At 29.3% G+C, this 23103-nt stretch overlaps 1 protein-coding gene across 2 annotated transcripts in view; it reads right to left on the reverse strand.

The window, feature by feature from the left end:
• Positions 1–23103, reverse strand: part of Tgi (Tondu-domain-containing Growth Inhibitor) — a 54548-nt gene that overhangs the window by 16818 nt on the left and 14627 nt on the right. Inside the window, exon 1 of one of the 2 annotated variants that reach the window (XM_065504649.1) lies at positions 4829–5207. The exons of the other annotated variant lie outside the window; for it this stretch is intronic. Within the exon in view, the coding sequence (XP_065360721.1) occupies positions 4829–5075 (247 nt within the window). The 5' untranslated portion in view covers positions 5076–5207. Of the gene's footprint in view, positions 1–4828; positions 5208–23103 lie in introns of those variants that run through there. 2 annotated transcript variants of the gene reach the window in all.

A 23103-nucleotide genomic window follows, 5' to 3' on the forward strand; every position in this document is an offset into this window, starting at 1 on the left:
TTAAATTTATTAAATTGCTTAAAATTTTTCATAATTTCAAATTTAAATAAGTAATAATGACTTACAAAAATTGTATTATTTCTGAAATTCGACAAATAAGCAAAGACAAAGCGACTTTCGATCACTGTAGATGAGTGTTCCGATAGCTCCTTCTATAAATATATAAATATTACTGCAAGAAGTTTCAATTCGAAAAACAAATCTTTTAAAATTTTTAACTTAGGACTAGAACCAATGAAAATAAAAGGTACGGAATGAAATATTTGTTATTTGGCTGGCGAAATATTAGAAGAATTGAAAATAATAATAAATATATTAACTTAGATTAAAGTAGATTTGAATGTGATGGAGAATGTGATTTTGTAATGATCATCGAAAGTGATATTGAGGATGACTAACCGCATACGTAAGTGTTGCAAAATATTTAATAAATCGAATGATAAACACAAATATTGCAAACTATACATGATTTTGAACATCGTTGAACATCTTTGTCTAACATGGTAATAAACTTTTTGAGTATTTGTAAATGCGTCAATCATGCACTGCCTGACTTCAAATTAGCCACGTTCACTGACAGTGTAATCAAACTTTGGACAGATTCCCTTTATTGTGTAATTCCCCAAGACCGCTTTATTAAGCAATGATTCGGCAACGTTGATAGAGCTTGATGTATAATACAATTTGTTATAAATAATATAGAAATAGTGAATAATTAATTTACTGAAGAATTAGTTACTTAATTTAAACCCCGAATTAATGGACGACAAAAAAGTTCTTAATACGTTTATATTGTATTTGAATTCAGGATCATGTCCAACTAGCTAAAATTTTTTAAAGCATAGCTCCTAAAGGGAAACTATAGGGTTTGCTAGTCAATTGTTTTGTAGATTGTTCGGGAGTTAATCTGATCAGAATATTTCTGATGAAAATTTAATGATGGACTTTGTTTTCGAATGTTTTTTAACATTATCAATAACACTCTGCTACAAAATGACACTTTTTGTCAGAACTTGAAAAGCGTACTAAGGGGGGTTGTAGGCCTAGGTGAGGACATATTAAAACCATTTTCAAAGATTTAGAAACACCCTCAAAATTTTGAGATATTTTGAAAAAACTGTTTTAGGGTAGGTCATAGTACTTTAGTACCTCTAACTCACACATTTTTAGACCGATTTCAAAATTTTAAACAATTATGGATAGACAAAGAATTAAGCTTTCATAAAATGTATGCATAAAATTGCAATAATAATAAGTTTTTATAAAAAGTTTCGCTTTATTTTTTATTTTTTTAATAATTTTTCAAATTCAACAATAGTTATTTTAATTTTTTTCTATAAAAACCTCTTCGTTTTTGCACAGTGTTTTAAAGACAACTTTATATGGGAAAAAAATTAGATATTACTTGTTAAAGTCGGTTTATATTTGCAAAAGTTATTAAACTTTTTTGAAAAAAGTTCGAAAAAATTTACCTTGTAAATTCAAAATTTTACAAATATTTTTTTTCTACAGTTTTTTGTTTTTTTTTTTATTCATATGCGCTGGGGGAGAAAATACTAAAAATGTTGTTAATTAAAAGTTGAATGACTTTTACAATTTTAATTTAAATTTCCTATATATTTTGGTATAAAGTTTTATAAACTTTCATATCAAAATAAGCAATGAAAAACGACTAAAATCAAAAAAGTTGATAAATTTAGTTTTTCTTTTAGATATTTTTAAGAAAAACAATACTTATAACTTACAAATGTATAAAAAACTGCACGTAATTTTAAAGCGTAATCAGTTTTCTTTCCAAACCCGTTAACTAATTTAAAGTCGGACAAAAACTGACTGAGTTACAGATCGACAAGTTGACGAACATCAATGAAAACGGTTTTTTTCAGAAAACATCTGAATTTGAGGGTGTTTTTGAAATTTTTTGACACAATTTGTAATGTACTCAGCAAGCCCTATAACCCACGCTAGGTCGTTTTCCAAGTTTTTTTTTTCCATCGTAGCACCGTGTAATTGAATTGTTAACTTAAGGTTATTTTTTGTTTTTCTTTAACAATAAAATATTAAAAAACCGACATCAAAACTTCATTCTTTACTTTTTTAAAAAAATTTGAATTATTTGAATAATTCGATTAATTTTAAACTTGTGATCGAATTATTCGAACAAGTAAAAATCTCTTATTATTCGAATTATTCGTTTTATTCGAACAAGAGAAAAATCGAATAATTCGATTACCCTACTATCATGTCATATTATCATAATGCATTAAAATAATACTACTATGTATGCTTTGTTTATTGTGTTATCGTAACCAACCAGCAGATACCTGCGCCGAACTCCTAAGAGTCGGTTTAGTAGATCCGCAGAGACGTGAAATATTAAAACATTATGACAATATTATATGATAGGATGGATACCTTGTGAATCGACCAATTGTTGAAAACCTTAAATAAATTACTAAATAAGCGAGATAAAACAAACTTTCTTACTACAACATTCCTTTTTTTCACCAAAAAAAATATATATGTACACATCTGCTCAAAATAATAGATACACCTAATTGGAAAAAATTTAAATGGCGGTAACATTGAAAATTTCCTCGCAAGCGTTAAGAATACATCATATTATTAAAATTTCTATCTGGCAATGTCATGTCAGTCAAAAATCTGGCAACTATTTGCTTTCATGTTGATTTATAAAAACGAATTTATTTGAATTACAAAAAATTATTTGCTCATAAAAATAGATACACATCAGTAATTTGTAATTTGTTTATATACAATTTTTTTTTTGTGCAATTTTTTGTTCCTATTTACGTGAAACAGTAAGTATAATTTAAATTTTAGCAACAATTTTATAAAAAATAGGACTCTTTTGAAGAAAATGGGACGAAATCATCATTGTACAGAAGATGAGAAAAAAATTGTTCAAACGATGAGAAATCAAGGAAAATCATTACGGGAAATAGCAAAGAGCATAGGAAGATCTTTACATTTTGTCCAAAATGCTTTATCTAAAAAACAAAAAAGAGAAACTCGCGGTAGACCAAAGAAAACCAGTCCAGAAACAGATAGGCGGATCGTCCTTATGGTTAAAAAAGACCCTTTCATATCATCGAAAGCTATTTCTGCGGAGCTATGTAACGAAATCAGTCCACAAACAGTTCGTCGTCGTCTTTTACAAGCTAAATTGCCGGGAAGAATTGCCAGAAAAGTGCCACTAATGCGCCAAAAAAATATCAAGACAAGATTAGAATTTGCTAAAGAGCACTTACAATGGTCCGGGTGTGAAGGCAAAAAAAATGGAGAAATATTTTATGGAGCGACGAAACAAAAATAAATTTGTTTGGAAACGACTGCCAAAGAAATGTACGCCGACCAAAAGGAAAAGAATTCCACGTTAAATTTACAAAAAAGACGGTAAAACATGGCGGGGGAAACATAATGGTTTGGGGTTGCTTTTCATGGAATGGTGTTGGTCCGATATTCCGAATAGAAGATACCATGAATGATAGTGGGTATAGAGACATATTGGAAAACGTAATGCTTCCATATGCATCGGAAAATATGCCATTAATATGAACATTCCAGCAGGACAACGACCCAAAACATAGTTCAAGATTAGTTAAAAACTGGTTCTTGGAGAATAACGTACCTGTTTTAAGCTGGCCCAGCCAATCCCCTGATTTAAACCCAATAGAAAACTTGTGGAGTGAATTAAAGATAAGGCTTTCGAAGGAAGTTTTCAAAAATAAAGACGATTTATGGGAGAAAACGCAAAAAATATGGTACGAGATTCCATTGGAGAAGTGTCAGAACTTTATATCCAGTATGCCCAGAAGAGTGGAGAAAGTTTTACAAAACAAAGGTGGATATACTGGATACTAGCTTTACTTTAAGAATAAACTAATTTTTTTAAGATAAAATTTATTAGCTTTTGTTTAATAAGAATTTTTAAAAATGTATCTATTATTATGAGCACCAAATTTTTCGAAATTTAAGAAATTTAATTTACTTTATAATATTTATTATTAATTATGAAATATTTTGTTTTTGTTTTTTACTCTCCTTTTAACTATAAATAAAAATCGACTGAATTTTTTTTATAATTTTACAATATACCATTATTTTTTTTCGTTTTTAAAAAATAAATTTTGGTGTATCTATTATTTTGAGCAGATGTGTATATACACGCAGAGAATAAATATAGTTGTGCATTTTTACTGTAATCATTTCAATATTGTTACATGTTTTTTTAAAAATATTATAGTCACAGTAACTATTTACATGATTGTGGTAATTTATGATTCACATGATTGTATCAACCATATATATGGTTAAAGTAAACAAGTATATGTTTGTGACAACCATTTATATGATGAAGGACTTACCATATTATATTATGTTGCTATCGGCTTATGGATATCATAATCTGAGAACAACATATTATGATAAAATTATTCATCATAAATATAGTTGTCACAAACGTATACTTATTTACTGTAACCATATATATGGTTGATATACAATCATGTGAATCGTAAATTAACCATATTATGATTACCATAATCATGTAAATAGTTACTGTGACTATAATATTGTTAAAAAACTTGTAACAATGTTAAAATTGTTACAGTAAACATGCACAACTATATTTTTTCTCTGCGTGTATATACATATAATTAATATAGTACGTAATGTTTTGTCCGTAACTGTATGTATCTTTATATTTTTAAGATCTTTTCGGCTGTGGCAGAAAAAGTTTTTTTGTTATTATCCTAATATACAATCGTGCGTATCTACATACATATTTATATCCATAGAAACAAACCTTTTTTTAAGAGTAGCTTTTGTTGGTGCTGGTGATATAAATGGTGGTGGACAGCAGCTTGTTGCAAATCTCGCCAAGGTTGCCATATCAAGCTATTGGACATATTAGAGTTATCTAATTGTTGTTGAAGTGATAAAGTGTTTGTTGTAGTAGAATGACTGTGCATTTGTTGTTGCAGTTGGTGTTGATGCAGCAAAAATTGTTGTTGCTGTTGTTTGAAAGCATTAACAATATAAAGATAATCCATTTTATTTGAAATTTGAGTTAAACGGCAACAAACATATCTCAATCCTTTTACTATCTTCTTTCAATACCAGGTCTGATATTGTTTCTTTAAAAGTTTTTCAACTGTTTTTTTATAAATCTTATACTATTATTCATTACTACCCAGCGGCGAAAAGAAGTAGTAAGCAGGCCTTCTGGAAGGCCTTATTTAGCAGACACAAGGACTTATTGCCCCATTCCATACTCATACTTTTTTTACACACGATGTCCTAGCCAGCCAAGGCCTTCTGCTTTACCATCTTTAACAGGCCTGGTAGCAGGCCTTCTTCATTGGCTTGTTTTCAGGCCTTTGTAAATAAATTAAAATGTATCTTTGATTAAGCCTAAACTATGTTTAAAATTTAATAACTTACCCGGCCTAAGCGATATCTTATTTATTTTAATTTCTTTATAATAAAAACCAATAATGACCAAGTAAAAAATTCGCACAACCGCTTTGTCCAAGAATTTAAGCAAAACTATTTTAAGTTTACTTCTTTTTTTCTCTTCACTTTTTGCATTTTTTTGTATTTGTAGTTTTGTCTTTGAATGTGAGTTTTTAAGATGGCAAGCGAGCATGAGTACTGGATCTAAAAAAAGGTCCAGGAAGGTCTTACAGAAGGCCTTATAGCTGAAGGCCTCAAAAATTTCGCCGCTGGGTATCTATTAAGCAACGAACGAATAAATCATACGCAAATACAAAGATACATTCATATGTGCATTGTATGTGTGTGTATATCCATATACAAACATACATACATATGTATATAGTATCCCAGCGGGAAAAATATGCAGTAAAAAGGCTTTCTTTTGCAGACACAAGGACTTCTAGCCGCATTGCAAAATCATTTAAATTTTACACGGCGTGTCATTGCGAGCCAATGCCTTGCATACTCGCTGATGTTAGAGGGCTGAGATAAGGCCTACTAGAAGGCCTACTTTGCAAGGGCTTCTAGAAGGCCTAATTGGGAAGGGCTATTAGAAGGTCTACTTTGGAAGGGCTATTCGAAGGGCTACTATATGGTCTTATGCCTGTACAAAAACCTGTTATTACTGATCTAATGAAAGGCCTGTAGAGGAATGTATGGAATGCCTAGAAAGGTAGGACTACTGCAAAGCCTGCAAAATCTTATGGACTTTGCCTAATAAAGTGCCTAAAAGAGAAAAAAGCTTTAGAATAAGGCACCAATGCACAGTGGTCGGTGCTGTATGGAGTCGGCGGCCAAAAATACTTCCAGTGTAGGTATCAACTTGTAATTTCGGTCACGGCTTTATAAATATGTCAGAACTGTTTAATGATAAAATGGGAGTGTTTGATGACTCATACCCACCCCCTACCATACCTTAGCATCCAAATTCACCACAACGATCAGTGCGAGGTTATGACATTCTAGTTAATCAAAATTCCATATCTCGGTAATAAATAATAGTACATTTATAATTTTTGGTACAATATATAATAAGGATATTACACAAATTTTTTCAAAAATGGGCGTAATTGTACAACTGCCACACCCACTCCCCATATAAGTGAAACTATAAACATTTTAAAATTGATAAAAAATTAAAAATCAATAAGAATTCTTACTAAAAAAATTGCAAACTAAATCTGGGTGTGGTCCGCCCGCTCATGTGAGTTTAATAAAATCGACTCCTTTTAGGCAAGCCAATCAGAATATGTATTTTGAACTTTTGTTTTTATACGATTGCATTTTTGCCAAAATTTTGAAATTTTTTTGCAATTATAATTTGAGCGTGTTTCTAAATTACTTTCTTCAAATGTGTAGCCCTCATTTTTAATATAGTTTTTCACGACATCCTTCACTTTTCGAGCTTTTTCAGCATTTTAAGCACCAAATATCAAAAATATGTGAGCGCGAAAGTTTGCAATTAGAAGATGTGACTACTGCAAAAACAATTTATAATAAGGACCAAATTCATAAAGTAAAAATATTAAAAGTCCGTGGAAAAGAAAAAAACAAACACAATTCTTTACATGCATAACAATAACAAAGCAACGCGAACATAAACTAACAAAACACCTCACAAAAATTCAAAGTTGGACATCGAAAACAACGAGGCCGCTTTGGTGTATGGGACATAAATCAAAGAGATGCAAAAGGATGCAGCCGAAATTTCCAATTTTAGAATCTTGGAATATTAACTAATAAACCAGAAAAAATCCCATTGGAGACATCAGGGGGAAACACAACTAAAACTCTAGTTGAAATTGAAATATATGGTCGAACGAACACTAAAAATGACACTGGGCAAATATTAATTTTATAAAAAATACACAAGAAGCTAAACACATTGTAATTATCTTAAAATTAAGTTAATACCTTCCAATTCAATATTCATTTTGATTTATTTCAAAAAAACATTTTTTTATACGGTTTTAATTAATTTAAAGTTGCGCTTAATTTTCCACTTTTTCACTCTGCAAAAACCAACTGTCAACATGCTCTCACTTTTGAAGCTATTCCTGAAGAGTATAGTTGGAATAAAACAAAGACAACTATAAATTTTAAAACCTTGTTTTTATAAGAAATATTGATGACACATTTGGTGACAAACTTTTCACTTTGTTTTTTTATTTTTGGACTATGGGATCGACCAGTGTGCAATGACGGCCTATGAAAAGTCGTGCATTTTATAGAACGTCTACCATGGAAGTCCTATTTAAAAAATTTAAATTGCAATTTAATTGCAACATTATACTAAAACTATTGCAATTTTGTACACTTACATTTTTTCTAGTGTATGCTACAATAAATAATAAATAAATGTAGAAACTTTTAGGAATGTGTTTGATAATAAACATGTCAAATTAGTAATGTAAATTTGTTTACTATTTTATAAATTGAAATACAGTGAATGTCACTTAAAATCGTATACCATCGTAGTCAAATTTTATTCATTAGTTTTAGAAAGTTGATGTTTTGGAAATATTTTAAAATGCTATTTTTATATTGTGTGTGCTATTACCTATCAGAAAATTGGGTATAATTTTAATTGTCCTTATCCACAAATAACAAAATTGGGTACAACTGTCAGTGCCCAGAATATCAACGCTTCATTTAAAATCGTAAAGGCACTAAAAAATAGCAAATGATACCCTACAAAGTATTAGGATTATTTAATATTAACATTTTTTTTTAATTTTTAAAGTTTTAATTATAATTTAATATAAGTGTACGAATTTAATTGAAATATGAATTTTGTGATGTTTTTTTTATTTTTCAGCAATATTTTTTTAAGGAATTGAGGTTTTGTTAACTTTTCTGTTGAAATACATATTTTTTCTTTCAATTAATAAAATGACTTTTAATTTTTTATATAATCTCCTATTATTGCCTGTATAATTTCATAATATTTTAAAAAAAATATGTTGTACGATTTTGAGTGACACTCACTGTATACCTATTACTGCCTTGATACATTTTATTTTTATTGTTAACATTACAAAACGCGCATCAATAAATGTAGAAACCAGGTATTTTTTACAAGAAATTGTAATATGTTGAATAAAGTCGAAAATAGTCGGAAAGTCGATTTAACTAAAAAGTCGAAAGTTCGAAAAATCGACTTTTCATAAATTACCAAAAGTCGAAAAGTCGAATTTTTAAAAAACGAAAATAGTCGAAAGTTCGAAAAGTCGACTTTTTAAAAAACGAAAATAGTCGAACTCTAATGTAGACTATTTTTATTTAACCACTTGTTATTAGAAGGGGATTCATAGGCCTTCTTGAACACCTTCTAAGAGCAGACAGAGTGGAATGAGTATCGGATATTTTAGAATGTGTAAGTATGCCTTTTATAAGGCCTACAAACTGAAGTCCTATCATATTTTCCCGCTGGGATATGTTATGCAAAACGATTCTTTCAATTTACTTTTTTGCTGACTTTCTTGAAGTACACGTTTTTACATATGTATGTACGTTGATATTCATATATATTTGAATGTATAGAAGATATACTGTACATACTAACATATGTATATGTACATGTACATTGCCAACTCGCAATAACTAAGAACTTAATTTGAATTAAAAATATTGTGAAAACATTTAAAAATCACAAACAATTATGGTGGCGTTTTACGATCGATGTTTTTACTTCTGATGACTGTAATGATGATGGCAATTCATTGAGAGAAACGCTTTAGGCGACTGGTGAAGCAATAAACTAGAGTGGGTGTTTAATCTTCTCTTATAATTTCAGCGAAAGAGTTTGAAATATAAATTTAAAAACTTTTCTTTTTAATCGATTTCGAAATCTATTGTTTTTAATCCTTTAATTTTTATATTTTGTATATTATACCTAGTATTAATATTTTATTTGGCACTATTCTATATCTTATTATAATTTTTTTTTTTTTGTAACATCATCATAATTAATTATAAGTTATTTGTTTTTAAACTTGAATATGGTTTTCAATTGCACTTTATGTATGTATTTATATGCATGCATATATACATCATTTCTAAGATTTGTCTAGTTTTCACAATTTAAACAAAATGTGCAAAATAAAATCTTTTATCTTTGTATATATTTTTTATTCTTTAAAACTTTTGTTTGCAGGCTTTAAAACGCCGTTAACTCGTGCTTTAATTAACAACATACAACAGTGACTGAAGCTCACTTACTTAGACTCTCCATTGTTACTCAATTTCTTTAAGAAAATGAAGCAAACAACAAAACAAATAATACTCTCTGAAACCGTGATGCCAACCTTTTACAAATATGTAACAAGGGCAGAACAATTCCCAAAAGATAAAGTACAAAGAAGTCAAAGTGCCGAATCTTAAATTTTTTTGAAAAATCGGCTAATGTCTCCGAAAAATTAAAACAATGTCTTGGCTATACTACCTCTATCTAGATACTAACATAGAAATTTTATTTAATATTTTATTAATACTTTCCAAATTGTTGATTCTATAATAGATTTTTGTAAACCTAAATACCACAGAAACGAATAACCCCGATTCCGTTGTCCGATTTTGACTAAATTTCATGCAAAAAAAAAATTTTATTAAATTTTGTTAGTTCTCTATAATTAGTTCTTCTTTGTTAGTTCTCTGTTTAAAAGCCTCTTCTCAAATGTTATACGAAGGCAACCAATTTTGATCATTCGAAATATTCCAACATAAACATCCAACTTCAAGCTGCTGTGAGATTCATACATTACTTTTTATTAGCAATTCTTAAATTTTAAAACCGATATAATACTTTATTAAATATATATACATATACCTATATATTTTAGAGAATGCGGAATGTATTTTTATATACGAGTATGTATTTGAAAAATTTCTAGATACCTACACACAGTTTGCTTTTATTTTCTCTCTTCTTGTATTATTTCTCTTCTGTTTAAGATTCTCTTTTTATATTTAGTTGTTTAGGTAATTTCCGTTTTTAATTTTTTGTTGCTGTAAATATCAAGGTTGCCAACTCTTCAGCTCAGAAAATGGCTAGATTTTGAATTAAAAATGGCTAGAAATGGCTAAAACCCAAAAATAACTGAATACAAATTCATAAATATTACATTTCTTGCCCCCATTACCACGGAGTCTGGTTATGTGTTAATTAATAGTTATACTGACAGTTTTGAAAAATAATTTTTACCGACTTCGTAGTAATGGGGTGTAGTAGATTAACCCCCACTTTCTCAATCTCCGGTTATCGTTTTTCATAACGATGATATACTTCCAATTAATAGAATTTTTGTATGAGAACTGTCAGTATATCAGTCACGATGAGAAATAACCAGAGATTGAGAAAATGCGGATAAATATTGTAATATCAATATTTTGTTTTCCTTTTTGATAAATTAAACATATTTCTGGGCACTTACATTCAAAATCGGATCCATTGAAGAAATGTAAAATAGATTTTTAAATATGCACATGAGTTTGCTTTGGAAACACATGAGTTTGCTTTGGAAACAATATTCTCATCAAATCATCAACAGACGAATTTGTTTAAAAATACTGTTTCTTTGTCATTTGATAAAAAATAATGTCTTATTTTTAAAAAAATTTCAAAAATGCTCAAACTAAGTATAAAATAAGAAAGGCTAAGACAAAATAAAATGGCTAGATCTTCCGGCTAGATTAATTCTATCCATTTTTTATGGCTAAATGAAAATAAAATCGCTAGATCTAGCCGGAAAATGGCTTAATTGGCAACCTTGGTAAATATTCGTATTCGTATTCTTTTTTGTTTTGTTTCTACTTTTATATTTTGCGCTTTTCGCTATTTTGAAAATTTTGGTTATTTTGCAATTCCTTGTGGTTTTCAACAGCTTAACGTTTGTCACATTATTTGACTGTTTTTTATATATTTTTATTTTTCGAATGCTTAAAAAATGATTGTAAGTTTCGATTTTATAGCTTTTTAGTTTTCTATGTGCTTTCTTTTAAAGTGCCATAGCCATTTTATCTTGTCTTAAAAATATAATTGAATAATATATTAGAGCAAGATGAGACGTTAATTTTAGTTTAAATAATAATTCTGGAACTTGTAACATCATAATGACCATATTAATTTTAATTGAATGTCAATATTTTTCAATATTTATGAAATGTAATAGGTATGTAAAACCCAAGTCCTTCAATATTTTGAAGAACATAACGTGATAACATTTTAAGAAATAACTTAAAAATAAACACCATACCTACATAAGAATGAGTTTTTTTGCTATCCTAATTAGAGAAAAAAAGGTACAATTATACAAGATATGACTACGTACTATCTACGATATAATAATAACTATATACTTTAATAAATCCAAATGCCCTTAAAATGTATCTTGCTATTTATTTTTTGATAAGACAAAATATTATTATAAAAGCTTTAAATCAATATTAATTACTTTTTTTTCTTTAAAAAAAACATGGTCAACAGCATCAGCAGCGCAAAGGAAAAGTTGTTCAACAACTTTTAAATAAATGGTGAAGAGAATAGCAAAACAACAACAATAATAATATCAAAAACTAGAAATATGTAATGAAAAACAAAGTAGAAAGAAGTCATATCAGAACATTTGCCATTCTAACTAGAAGAACTTATACGAAAAATACAAACAAGAAAACAAAGGTGTAAAAACTGCTTACATATGCGTACAGTGAAATACCCCATTGTGGACAAATAATATTTTCAAAACACATACAGTATTGACCATAACTAAAGCACCTCCTCAATAGATTTTTCCAGAGACCAAAAATAACTGTTATTAAATTTTTTGAGACTGAAAAAGTTAGGCATAAATCAATGAATAATTTTTACGTTTTCAAATAAGAGTTATTCATAATAAATATTTTTTTCGTTGCTCATAACTTTTATTTTCGATTTATACTTTTTTACGTTGCTCATAACTTTTTTTTCAATTTGTATGTTTTTAAGTTGCCTAATAAGAGTTATTCTAAAGAATATATTTTTTTCGTTGCTCATAACTCAAAAGAAGTTTCTTTCGCCACCTTGGTTGCATTTTATTAGTACATACATTGAATTTAACCTTTAAAGTCGCAAAAAATAAGATTGGTATGAGATTGATGTTTTTTATTGTGTGTTTTTTGATTATGAAGACTTTTGTTTCACAATCAATGTTTTAGCAAACGCATTGTCCGCCAAGTTGCACCTTTTCTCAGTCAACAAAATACGCAAAGAGGAAAATGCTCTTTCAACAGAAAGCCGTTTAGCCGGCAGTGCATAGACAATATGAACCAATTTATTTAAAAATTGCAAAAGTAGCCTTTTTCTCTTCCTAATATTTCAACAAATCGGCTCTACGTCCAGTCTCATAGGTTTAAAGCTCTCTATTTCAGCTATAGCGCTAATAACTCTCGCGATGTATTGCCTTTGCCATCTTCTGAAGATAAATCCTCTTCAAGTTCTCTAATTTATGTTTCGAAAATCGGATATTGGTTGAAGTGGAGATACTTTAGGTGAAGTAAAATCGAAAATAAAAGTTATGAGTAACGAAAAAAAATATTTATTATAAATAACTCTTATTAGGCAACGTAAAAAAATATAAATCGAAAATAAAAGTTATGAGTAACGTAAAAAAATATTTATTATGAATAACACTTATTGAAAAGCAAAACTTATTTTCATTGATAATAACTATTATTTAAAGAAACAAAAATTTATGTCTACAATATAACAGTTATGACTAAATTTTTTTTAGATATTTCTTATAACAGTTATGTCTCTGATTTTTTCAAAACATAATTTTTTTGATAAAAAATGCTTTTTTGAATTCTGATTTGTATATATTTTATTAACTTATATTGTTAATGTTGATATAACATTCATTTAGTAAAAGATAATTTTATGAACAATTAATTTAAAATGATAAATCATATAAAAACACAAAACGCAACGGACAAAACAAAAGCACCCCCTTATAAGATGTTTAAAAATTTGACTACGCTACTGTATATTTGCATTGTGAATTGACGGGACGGACAACGAATGGATTTAAAAATTCCAGAAGATAAAAATTAAGAAAGGCGTAGTGTGTATAATTTAAGTTTTATACAGTTTATTGTAATAAAAACAATGGCATGGAAAACGTACTCCAGTGAATTTAAAATTAAAGTTATTGAAGACCGGAAGACGGGTTTATCACGACATGTATTGAGTAAATAATATTCAATTAACAGATCAGTTTTTTTCAGGCTCATTTCAAAGTTTTTGCAGACTGGTCGCATATCAACGGTGCATTCTGGAGGACGTCCGCGAAAAAAACACGATATTATGAATCCTTGATCAAGAGAGCAATTCAAAAATATCCTACAGCATAATCTAGTCAAGTATGAACAAGTTTAAGATTATGCGTTAGCGAAAGAACAATCCGTTGAAGAACAGTAGAAGTCGGATTATTCAGTTGACGATCAGCAAAAAAACCCATTATATCAGCTAAGAACAAGAAAGCTAGACTGGAGTTTGCCAAAGTGCACATGGACTAGAGTGTCCAAAACTGGAAGACAGTACTGTTTACTGATTAATCCAAATACAACTTAAAAAGTTCCGATGGAATAAGGCGTGTACGCAGACCAAAAGGAGAAAGACTAAATCCTAAGTATTGCAAAGGAACAACTAAACATGGAGGAGGCAATGTAATGGTCTGGGGTGTCTTTTCTGATCAAGGAATTGGGCCAATTCATAAAATTAATGGGATTATGGATCATTTCATGTACCGTGATATAATGAAAGATGTAATGTTGCCTTATGCCAATGAAGAGATGCCACTTAAAGGGAGCTTCCAACAGGATAAAGATCCTAAGCACACCTCCAAAATTTGTAAGACTTGGCTACAGAGCAATAAAATTTAAGTTATTCATTGAACTCCTCAATCTCCCAATAAAAATCCTATTGAGAACTTGAGGGATATTGTTAATATGAAAATAAAACGTGAAAATTGCCGAAATAAGGATCGGAAATTTTCATGATTTATTCCACACCGTTAAAATAGCCTGGGAAGGAATATTGCAAGACAAGATAAAAAACTTAATATCTTCTATGCCTAAGTGATGTGCTTGTGTCATCCAATGCAAAGGATTTGCAACAAAATAGTAATTAAAATTAGTGTTATATTATATCCATCAAGGGGTGCTTTAGTTTTGTCCGTTTCATTTTCCACCTTAAAATATTTTTTGATTTTATGTTACCACTTATGGAAATCCAATGATTAACTTTAAAAGTATTTGTTTATCAATAATAAACATATTAACAAATGAAAATAATACATATTCGAAATTTAAATCTTTGTTTTTATAAAAGAAAATATAATATGAAAAAAATTCATTGTTGGGGTGCTTTATTTATGGCCGATACTGTACATAAATATTTTATTACGAATTTTTAGTTACAAAATCTAATTTCATCATATAAAAGAAGTATTTACACTTATGGTTAAATAATTAAGTTACTCACGAACTGTGAATTATGAATATTCACCCTTATCGTGGTTGGCGTACACGTCTTACGCCTACGACTGTTTCATACTAGATTAAAGATAAAATGCAAACTGTGTCTTTAATCTAGTACGAAACTGTCGTAGGCGTATGACGTTTACGCCAACCACGATAAGGGTGATTATAGCAAAATTTCATATAAAAACTTAGTGTTATAATCATAGCTGTTAATTTTGGATTACGATTAGTAATCAATTAGATTATTTTTATACCCTACACCACCATAGTGGGGAGGGTATTATGCGTTTGTGCAGATGTTTGTAACGCCCAAAAATATTAGTCTAACACCCACCTTAAAGTATACCGATCGACTTAGAATTACTTTCTGAGTCGATTAAGCGATGTCCGTCCGTCCGTCTGGTTGGCTGGCTGGATGGCTGTCCATGTAAACCTTGTGCGCAGAGTACAGGTCGCAATTTTGAAGATAATTCGATCAAATTTGGTACATATTATTTTTTCGGCTCAAGGACCAAGCCTATTGAAACTGGCTGAAATCGGTCCACTATTTCACCTAGCCCCCATACAAATGTCCTCCCGAAATTGGACTTTATCGGTCATAAATGTTTCATTTATATATGTATCTCCACAAATTCCGCTCCAAATAAGTTTTATATACACAAAATGCATGTCACCAAATTTTGTTACGATCGGTCCATAATTAGTAGCTCCCATATAGACCCGCTTCCGAAAATCACTTTAACGTGCATAAATCGCTTAAAAATGTTGGTAAACACACAAAATTCAACATAGTAAACTTTAATATAGACATAAATCACACGACCTAATTTCATGGTGATCGGTCCATAATTGGTCCCCATATAACCCCACTTCCGAAAATCACTCAAAAATATAAATTATTGAAATTTTAAAAGAAAATTTTTTTTGCTCTTTTACTTAGTGGTATTATATGGTCGGGCTTGACCGACCATACTTTCTTACTTGTTTAAAAATAATTTAATGGATTATATAATTGTCTTTAGAACAATTTCTAATTACTAATTGATTAGGATTACAAATAATCAAAAAATAATCAAGTTTATTTGCTATTACGAGAAAATAATCAAAAGTAATCAAAAAATAATCCGACTATTTTCAAAGATTACTTTTGATTATTTTAGATTATTTTCCAAAATTTTAATTTACATAATTTTTTCATAAAAAAAATATACTAATATATTTATTTAATAATAACACAAACAATAACAATTTTTGCAATTCCCGACTCAACAAAAAGGGAAAAATACATGAATAAAATAATAAAGAAAAACAAATACATTCAGTGTACATTAAATCATTTTACACAAAAAAGGGCTATAATTTACAAATAATTTGCAAATATTGCAACTGGCTTTCATAACAACTAATTTTTCAAATGAAAAATCTGTCAATGATTGCACTGTTGGCGATCCCGGCAAAAGAAATCAATCGTTCAACTGGAGCTGAAGATGTTAAGGGCGTGTTAAAAAAATAAATGCATCCCTTGCAAATCAGATTTTTGCCAAATCTCATCAGTACTTGCATTATTATTTACATAACTGAAGAACCCTCAAATTCAGAAGTTATTCTAAACTAACCGTTTTCAGTGATGTTCGTCAACTTATCGACCTGTAACTCAGTCAGTTTTTTCCGACTTCAAATTTGTTAACGGGTTTGGAAAGAAACCTGATCACTCTTTTAAATGAATCTTCAAAGTTATGAACCAAAATGTGATACAATTTTACACGTTACTTTTATGATAAATGGACTAACTCTGCTGAAAATTATAAGAATCGCTCCATGATTTCTCATAGCCCCCATACTAATTTCTTCCCGAAATATGTTTTTATGGTCTATAAATGCCTACAGAATTGCAGTATCCACACAAAATTCAGGAAAAATAAGTTTCGTGCTAAAACAAATCACAAGACTAAATTTTTCGTGAATCGGCCCTTATTTGACCATAGCCCCCATATAGAGTTCATTGCTGAAAATCACCTAAACATGCATAAATGTCTTAAAAATATAGTTATCAAGTTGAAATTAAAAACAAAAAATGCCAATATACATACATATGTATATAAAATCGCTGTGCCAAATTTTTGATGATCGGCCCATATAAGAACCACATTAACCTACGCAAATATCCAAAGAAAAAATATACTGAAACAAAATTTTACACCTTCTTATTTACAAAATATAAAAGTTTATACAAATAATTTTTAAAAAATATAATGACGGAAAGCTTAAAGATGAAAATTTCCAAATTATTGGATTCAAAGGTGTTCATTCACAAAATGAAGAATAATGAATTTTTATAATACAGAATGAATTTTTTTGCAAAAAACACACTCATTATAAAGATGTCATTGTTACCAAGAACTATTGCTGTGTTTCCTTTCAAAGCCAAAATCAATTCTATACTTTAAAATACCAAAGCGTGTGCCGCCATCAAAAGTGGGGGCCTTTATTCTACTAGAGTTTTGTGGAATAATTCGCACCGGTCCATTTTGGCATTGAAGATTATTCACTTTTATTTCTAGATCGTCCAGTTTTCCATATGTCCTTTTAAATGTCAATTCGTTAAACCCCAACTAAATAATAATATTAAGTGACCTATTATTTCCGAGATATAAACGAAAAACTGTAAAAAAAACTTTTCACTTTAAAAAAAATGGAGTTCTAAGTTGTTTTCTTTGTAATTTCATCAGGTTTTATTTTCCGGGAATCCCGACCAAAAATACCGGGAATTCTCGGGATAAAAACCCTACTTGTAATAAACAAATTTATATCTACAATATCTGAAATTATTTCAGGATAAGAAAATAATAAATAATATTTATCTGAACTGATTTTAAGATCCAGATTCCAATTAATTTCAACTGTTTCAAAATTAAACTGTTTGGGGTTCATTCGCCATAGGAGCACATCTGCCAACACCGAATAACTTAAAAGCCGAGTAATCGATTTTGTTGCATTATCAAGTTATGTTTTCGTTTATCGATTATTTACCATTCCTGAAAATATTTCATCGTATACATTTTTTTGCTAACTTCTTAAGTTTGGGTGAATTCCAAAATGTATGTATGCAATGCAGTCATAACTTTATCAAGACAAAGCATGCAAACGCGTAGTTAAATTTTTAAAAAAAACTTATCATACTGCCTGTTTTTACTTTTTCATACATTTTGCGATATGAAACATTATCAAAGTTTACACGGTTGCGTTAATAATCGCTCGACTTTTTAAGGTTGCATTGCATACATACATTTTGGAATTCACCCTTTTTGTGATACAAAAACTATATTGGTTGGTGGTAGAATGTCAATAATAGTGAACAATAAGTGATCATTTTATTTGAAGTAGGAAAAAAATGTATTTCAAACCTCAAAACTCCACCTGGGGCACATTCACCAGATACAAGGAATCCCTATGATGTAGGCCAAAATGTTGATAAAATATATAAAAAAATCTGTCACAAATTGTTTAAATTTTGTTTTGTGAATTAAGGTATAAAACAGTAAAATACGTTTATATTTTTGGATTTTTTTGTTTTATTTTACAATTGACACCTTTGGCGTATTTACCCCATGGGTGGGGTGGTTCGCCGTTTTTGGTCAGTCCAGAAATGTTAAAGAAATATGTATATTAAGATGAAATTTGCAAGATTGAAATGAAAAATACTAAAGCCAACATATCTGAGTATCCGAAACAAGAAAAAATTTAAGAGTATGTATTTTAGTTTTAATTTGAGATCGCATAAAAAAAAACGTGGCGTGTGGTCCCCCTTCTACCCTACATTTATAGTAGCAGTAACAAACAGTCATAAATACTTTATACATCTAAATTAAATTGAATAAAGTTTTAAAAGAAATAATTAAAAATAACTGTGCTTGAAAAAATACATGAAATTCCAAGGCAAGCTAAATTTTTTATAATAATTTAATTTGTATTATGTATATTCTTCAACATACACATTTTATGTGCTGTTTTTCTATAGCGAATGAGCATTTTGAGTGGACGTTTTACATGTATTTTGTTTTTGTTACAATAACAAAACACATGTTAAATTTCCACTCAAAGTACTCGTTCGCTATAGAAAACAAGTAAGAAAGTATGGTCGGTCAAGCCCGACCATATAATACCCTACACCAAGTAAATGAGTAAAAATATTTTACTTTTAAAATATCAATAATTTAGATATTTGAGTGATTTCCGGAAGTGGGCCTTATATGGGAGCTATGACCAATTATGGACCGATCACCATAAAATTAGGTCGTGTAATTTATGTCTATATTAAAGTCAACTATGTTGATTTTTGTGTGTATACCAACATTTTTAAGCGATTTATGCACGATAAAGTGATTTTCGGAAGCGGGTCTTTATGGGAGCTATGACTAATTATGGACCGATCGTAACAAAATTTGGTGACATGAATTTTGTATATATAAAACTTATTTGGAGCGAAATTTGTGTAGATACATAGATAAATTAAACATTTATGACCGATAAAGTCCAATTTCGAGGGGACATTTGTATGGGGACTAGGTGAAATAATGGACCGATTTCAGCCAGTTTCAATAGGCATGGTCCTTGGGCCGAAAAAGTAATATGTACCAAATTTGATCGAAATATCTTCAAAATTGCGACCTGTACTCTGCGCACAAGGTTTACATGGACAGCCAGCCAACCAGACGGACGGACGGACGGACGGACATCGTTTAATCGACTCAGAAAGTGATTCTAAGTCGATCGGTATACTTTAAGGTGGGTGTTAGACTAATATTTTTGGGCGTTACAAACATCTGCACAAACGCATAATACCCTCCCCACTATGGTGGTGTAGGGTATAAAAAGCACATTAATTTTACATTTCTACATAGAGAACAAGAGCGGAAACTAGAAAAAAACTCAAACAAAAAAAAAAATTACTCAAAATAATCACACATACGAGCAGGGACCCGAAATAACTGTTATTTTTTTTTAAACAAGCAATTGGTTATAGAAAAAATAACTGCAAAAAAATAGGTCCCGTAATAACAATTATAAATAACTCAAAAAAATTTTAGTCTATGATAACCATTATGAAAAAATTTAATTTTGTTAAGTCTTTGATAACCATTATGAAAGATTTTTATTTTTTTTGGTCTTCAATAATCATAATGAAAGATTTTTATTTATTTCGGTCTCTGATAACCATTATGAAAGATTTTTATTTTTTTTGGTCTTCAATAACCATTATGAATGATTTTTATTTTTTTGGTCTTTGATAACCATTATAAAAAAAATTTATTTTTTTGGTCTTCGATAGACTACAGCCATTACAAATATTTATACCCTACACCACCATAGTGATATAGCGTATAGTGCCCCAAGGACGAAGTCTATTTAATTTGGTTAGAATCCGTCTATTATTTCTCCTAGCCCCCAAACGATTGTCCTATCTGAAAATAGATAATCCCTCATAAATATCTTAGTTATATAGATATCCAAACCAAATTCAGCACAAATAAGTTTTATATAAGCCGAACTCTCACTACTAAATTTTGTGACGATTGGTCCATAATTAGTCATAGCTCCCATAAAAGGCCCACTTCCGAAAAGCATTTTAACGAGTATAGATTTCTTAAAAAAGTTGGTATTCAAATAAAATTTAGCACAAATAACTTTCATATATATAGAAGACATGTCACTTAATTTTATGCCGATTGGTCCATAATTAGTCATAGCTCCCACATATTGCACATTTTAAAAGAAAACTGTTTATAATCATAAATATTCTTAATTCTTATGAAATTCTGAACCAATTTATATTTCTCTGTCTATTTTAAAATACAAGAAAACCAGGTCCATGCGACCAAAAAACTTTGTCGGTACTCAAAATGTTTACGGAAGACCAAAAAAAATAAAAATCTTTAATAATAGTTATCAAAGACCTAAAAAAATAAAAATATTTTATAATGGTTATTGAAGACCTAAAAAAATAAAAATATTTTATAATGGTTATTAAAGACCTAAAAAAATAAAAATCTTTCATAATGGTTATTGAAGACCAAATAAAATAAAAATCGTTTATAATGGTTACCAAAGACCAAAATAATATTGGTTATTTTTAACTGTTATTCAGGGACCATTTTTCAAAAATTCTTGATAAACAATTATTTCAGGATTTTTTCCAATATTGGTTATAACAGTTATGTCCCTGCATACGAGTGTTGTTTTTGTTTTCACATAGTTTTTTCTACTAATACATTCTCACCTCTTATGATTTTGACAACTGAGTTAGGTCTTTGACAGGAGAGTTTCCGCTCTATGTCTATTCTCTATGCATTTCTAATTTTTTAATTTGTCACGATTTCTTTCTGCTTATGCATAAACAAATTTTGATAGTTTGGTATTCCGTCAGTGGAATTTAGAAATCCAAAACTATGTAGAATAATATTATTATTATTCTGCTAAAAATTATACAATTTTTTGCTTTAATTAATTATATTATAAAATTATAGCTCAATAAACAGAAATGCATAGATAACGCTCATTTGGAATTAAATCGTTGCGATTTTTAAGCTACATGTTAATATACAGTCAGAGTCAAAATTTAGTATACAAAATTTATATTTTGTTAGTCCTCTATTCAGCTCTTTCGCCTTTTCATGGAGTTTACAAGATGTTCAGTTATATCTTTAGTAATTTGCCACCCCCCTCTTTCGTTAAAGTGGGTTGGAAGTTCGTCCTTAGGTAAAATGCTTCATTTTCCAATATTCCAGTCTAAAATTTCCCACCTTGCGCTATTGGGTTAAGGTCTGGAGATGGCGGAGGTGAATTTAAATTCTTAGACAAGTTATACAATAGCCACTCCTTGACAATTCTGGTGGTGTGTTTTGGATCATTGTCTTGCTGAAAGACCCATGGAGTTACAAGGCCTAAATTTTCAGCATTTACTTTCAAATTTTCCTTTAAAATTTGTAAGTAGTCTCGGCTTTTCATTGTACTTAAATATTTTACCCTTAAATGCATATTTTTGCATATATTTGTTTTAAGAGCATATTTATTTCATATTTTTGCGTTTTAGAGCATATTTTACTGTTTAATAGCATATTTTGACTTTATCAAAAACAAATTTTGTCTTACTTATTTTTCGCTGTTGTGTTACAGGTTTTTACTTACATTGTTTAAAATTCAAAATTGAAAAATAGATGGCTTTCTTTTTAATATAAAATAAGCACTATTTTAATAATAGCGCCATCTAAATATCAAATTTTAGTTCTATTGTCTTTTAAATTTGCTCCTATAACATCAGTTGAAGTCGAAAGAACATTTTCTATGTATAAAAATGTTTTCAGATCCAATAGACAACGATTTTTATTTGAAATTTTAAGTCAATATTTTGTAATTTATTGCAATAATAACCTTAATTGAAGAAGTGACTTTATATTTATATAAAATATCATCAAAAAATACCTCTCGAGGCCTTTTCATAGCTTAAGTTCCTATAGTTTTTATGTTGTATTTATTTTTTGTTATACCTGTTTTGGTTCATGTTATTTTTGTTTATTTTATGTTAATTTACCTTTTTAGAAATTAACGGCCGTATCTATAACGAAAAATTAGCCGCTGTGTATACATCGCACACAACGATCTGCTAACTAGCAGACCGATTAAGCTTAGCAGAAAGTTAGCAAAGAGTTTATTTATAATGCACTTTTGTCTGTCAATAATTTATATGAAAATCAACTCTGAAAAGTGTGATGTATTGCCAACTATTTAAAAAAAAAATGAAAAAAATCAACTCTGATGTATTTCTTGACATTTATATTTAACTTGTTTCCCTCAAATTTTGAAATTTGAATGTAAATTTTTTTTGACCGACGTTGGGTTTCACCTCTTAAGAACTCTAAGAGCTAGTTTCTGGGATAGAGATAATCTACATTCTTCGCTTAAACCTAAATTAAACTAAAAATTGTGTTTCTCACTTATTGTTTATATGCTATATAATCTAGGTTTAACTGAGCATCATTGGTGAGTTAAACCTAAGTATAAAATGCCAAA

This window comes from Calliphora vicina, chromosome 3 (assembly GCF_958450345.1).
Source record: "Calliphora vicina chromosome 3, idCalVici1.1, whole genome shotgun sequence".
NCBI lineage: Eukaryota > Metazoa > Arthropoda > Insecta > Diptera > Calliphoridae > Calliphora > Calliphora vicina.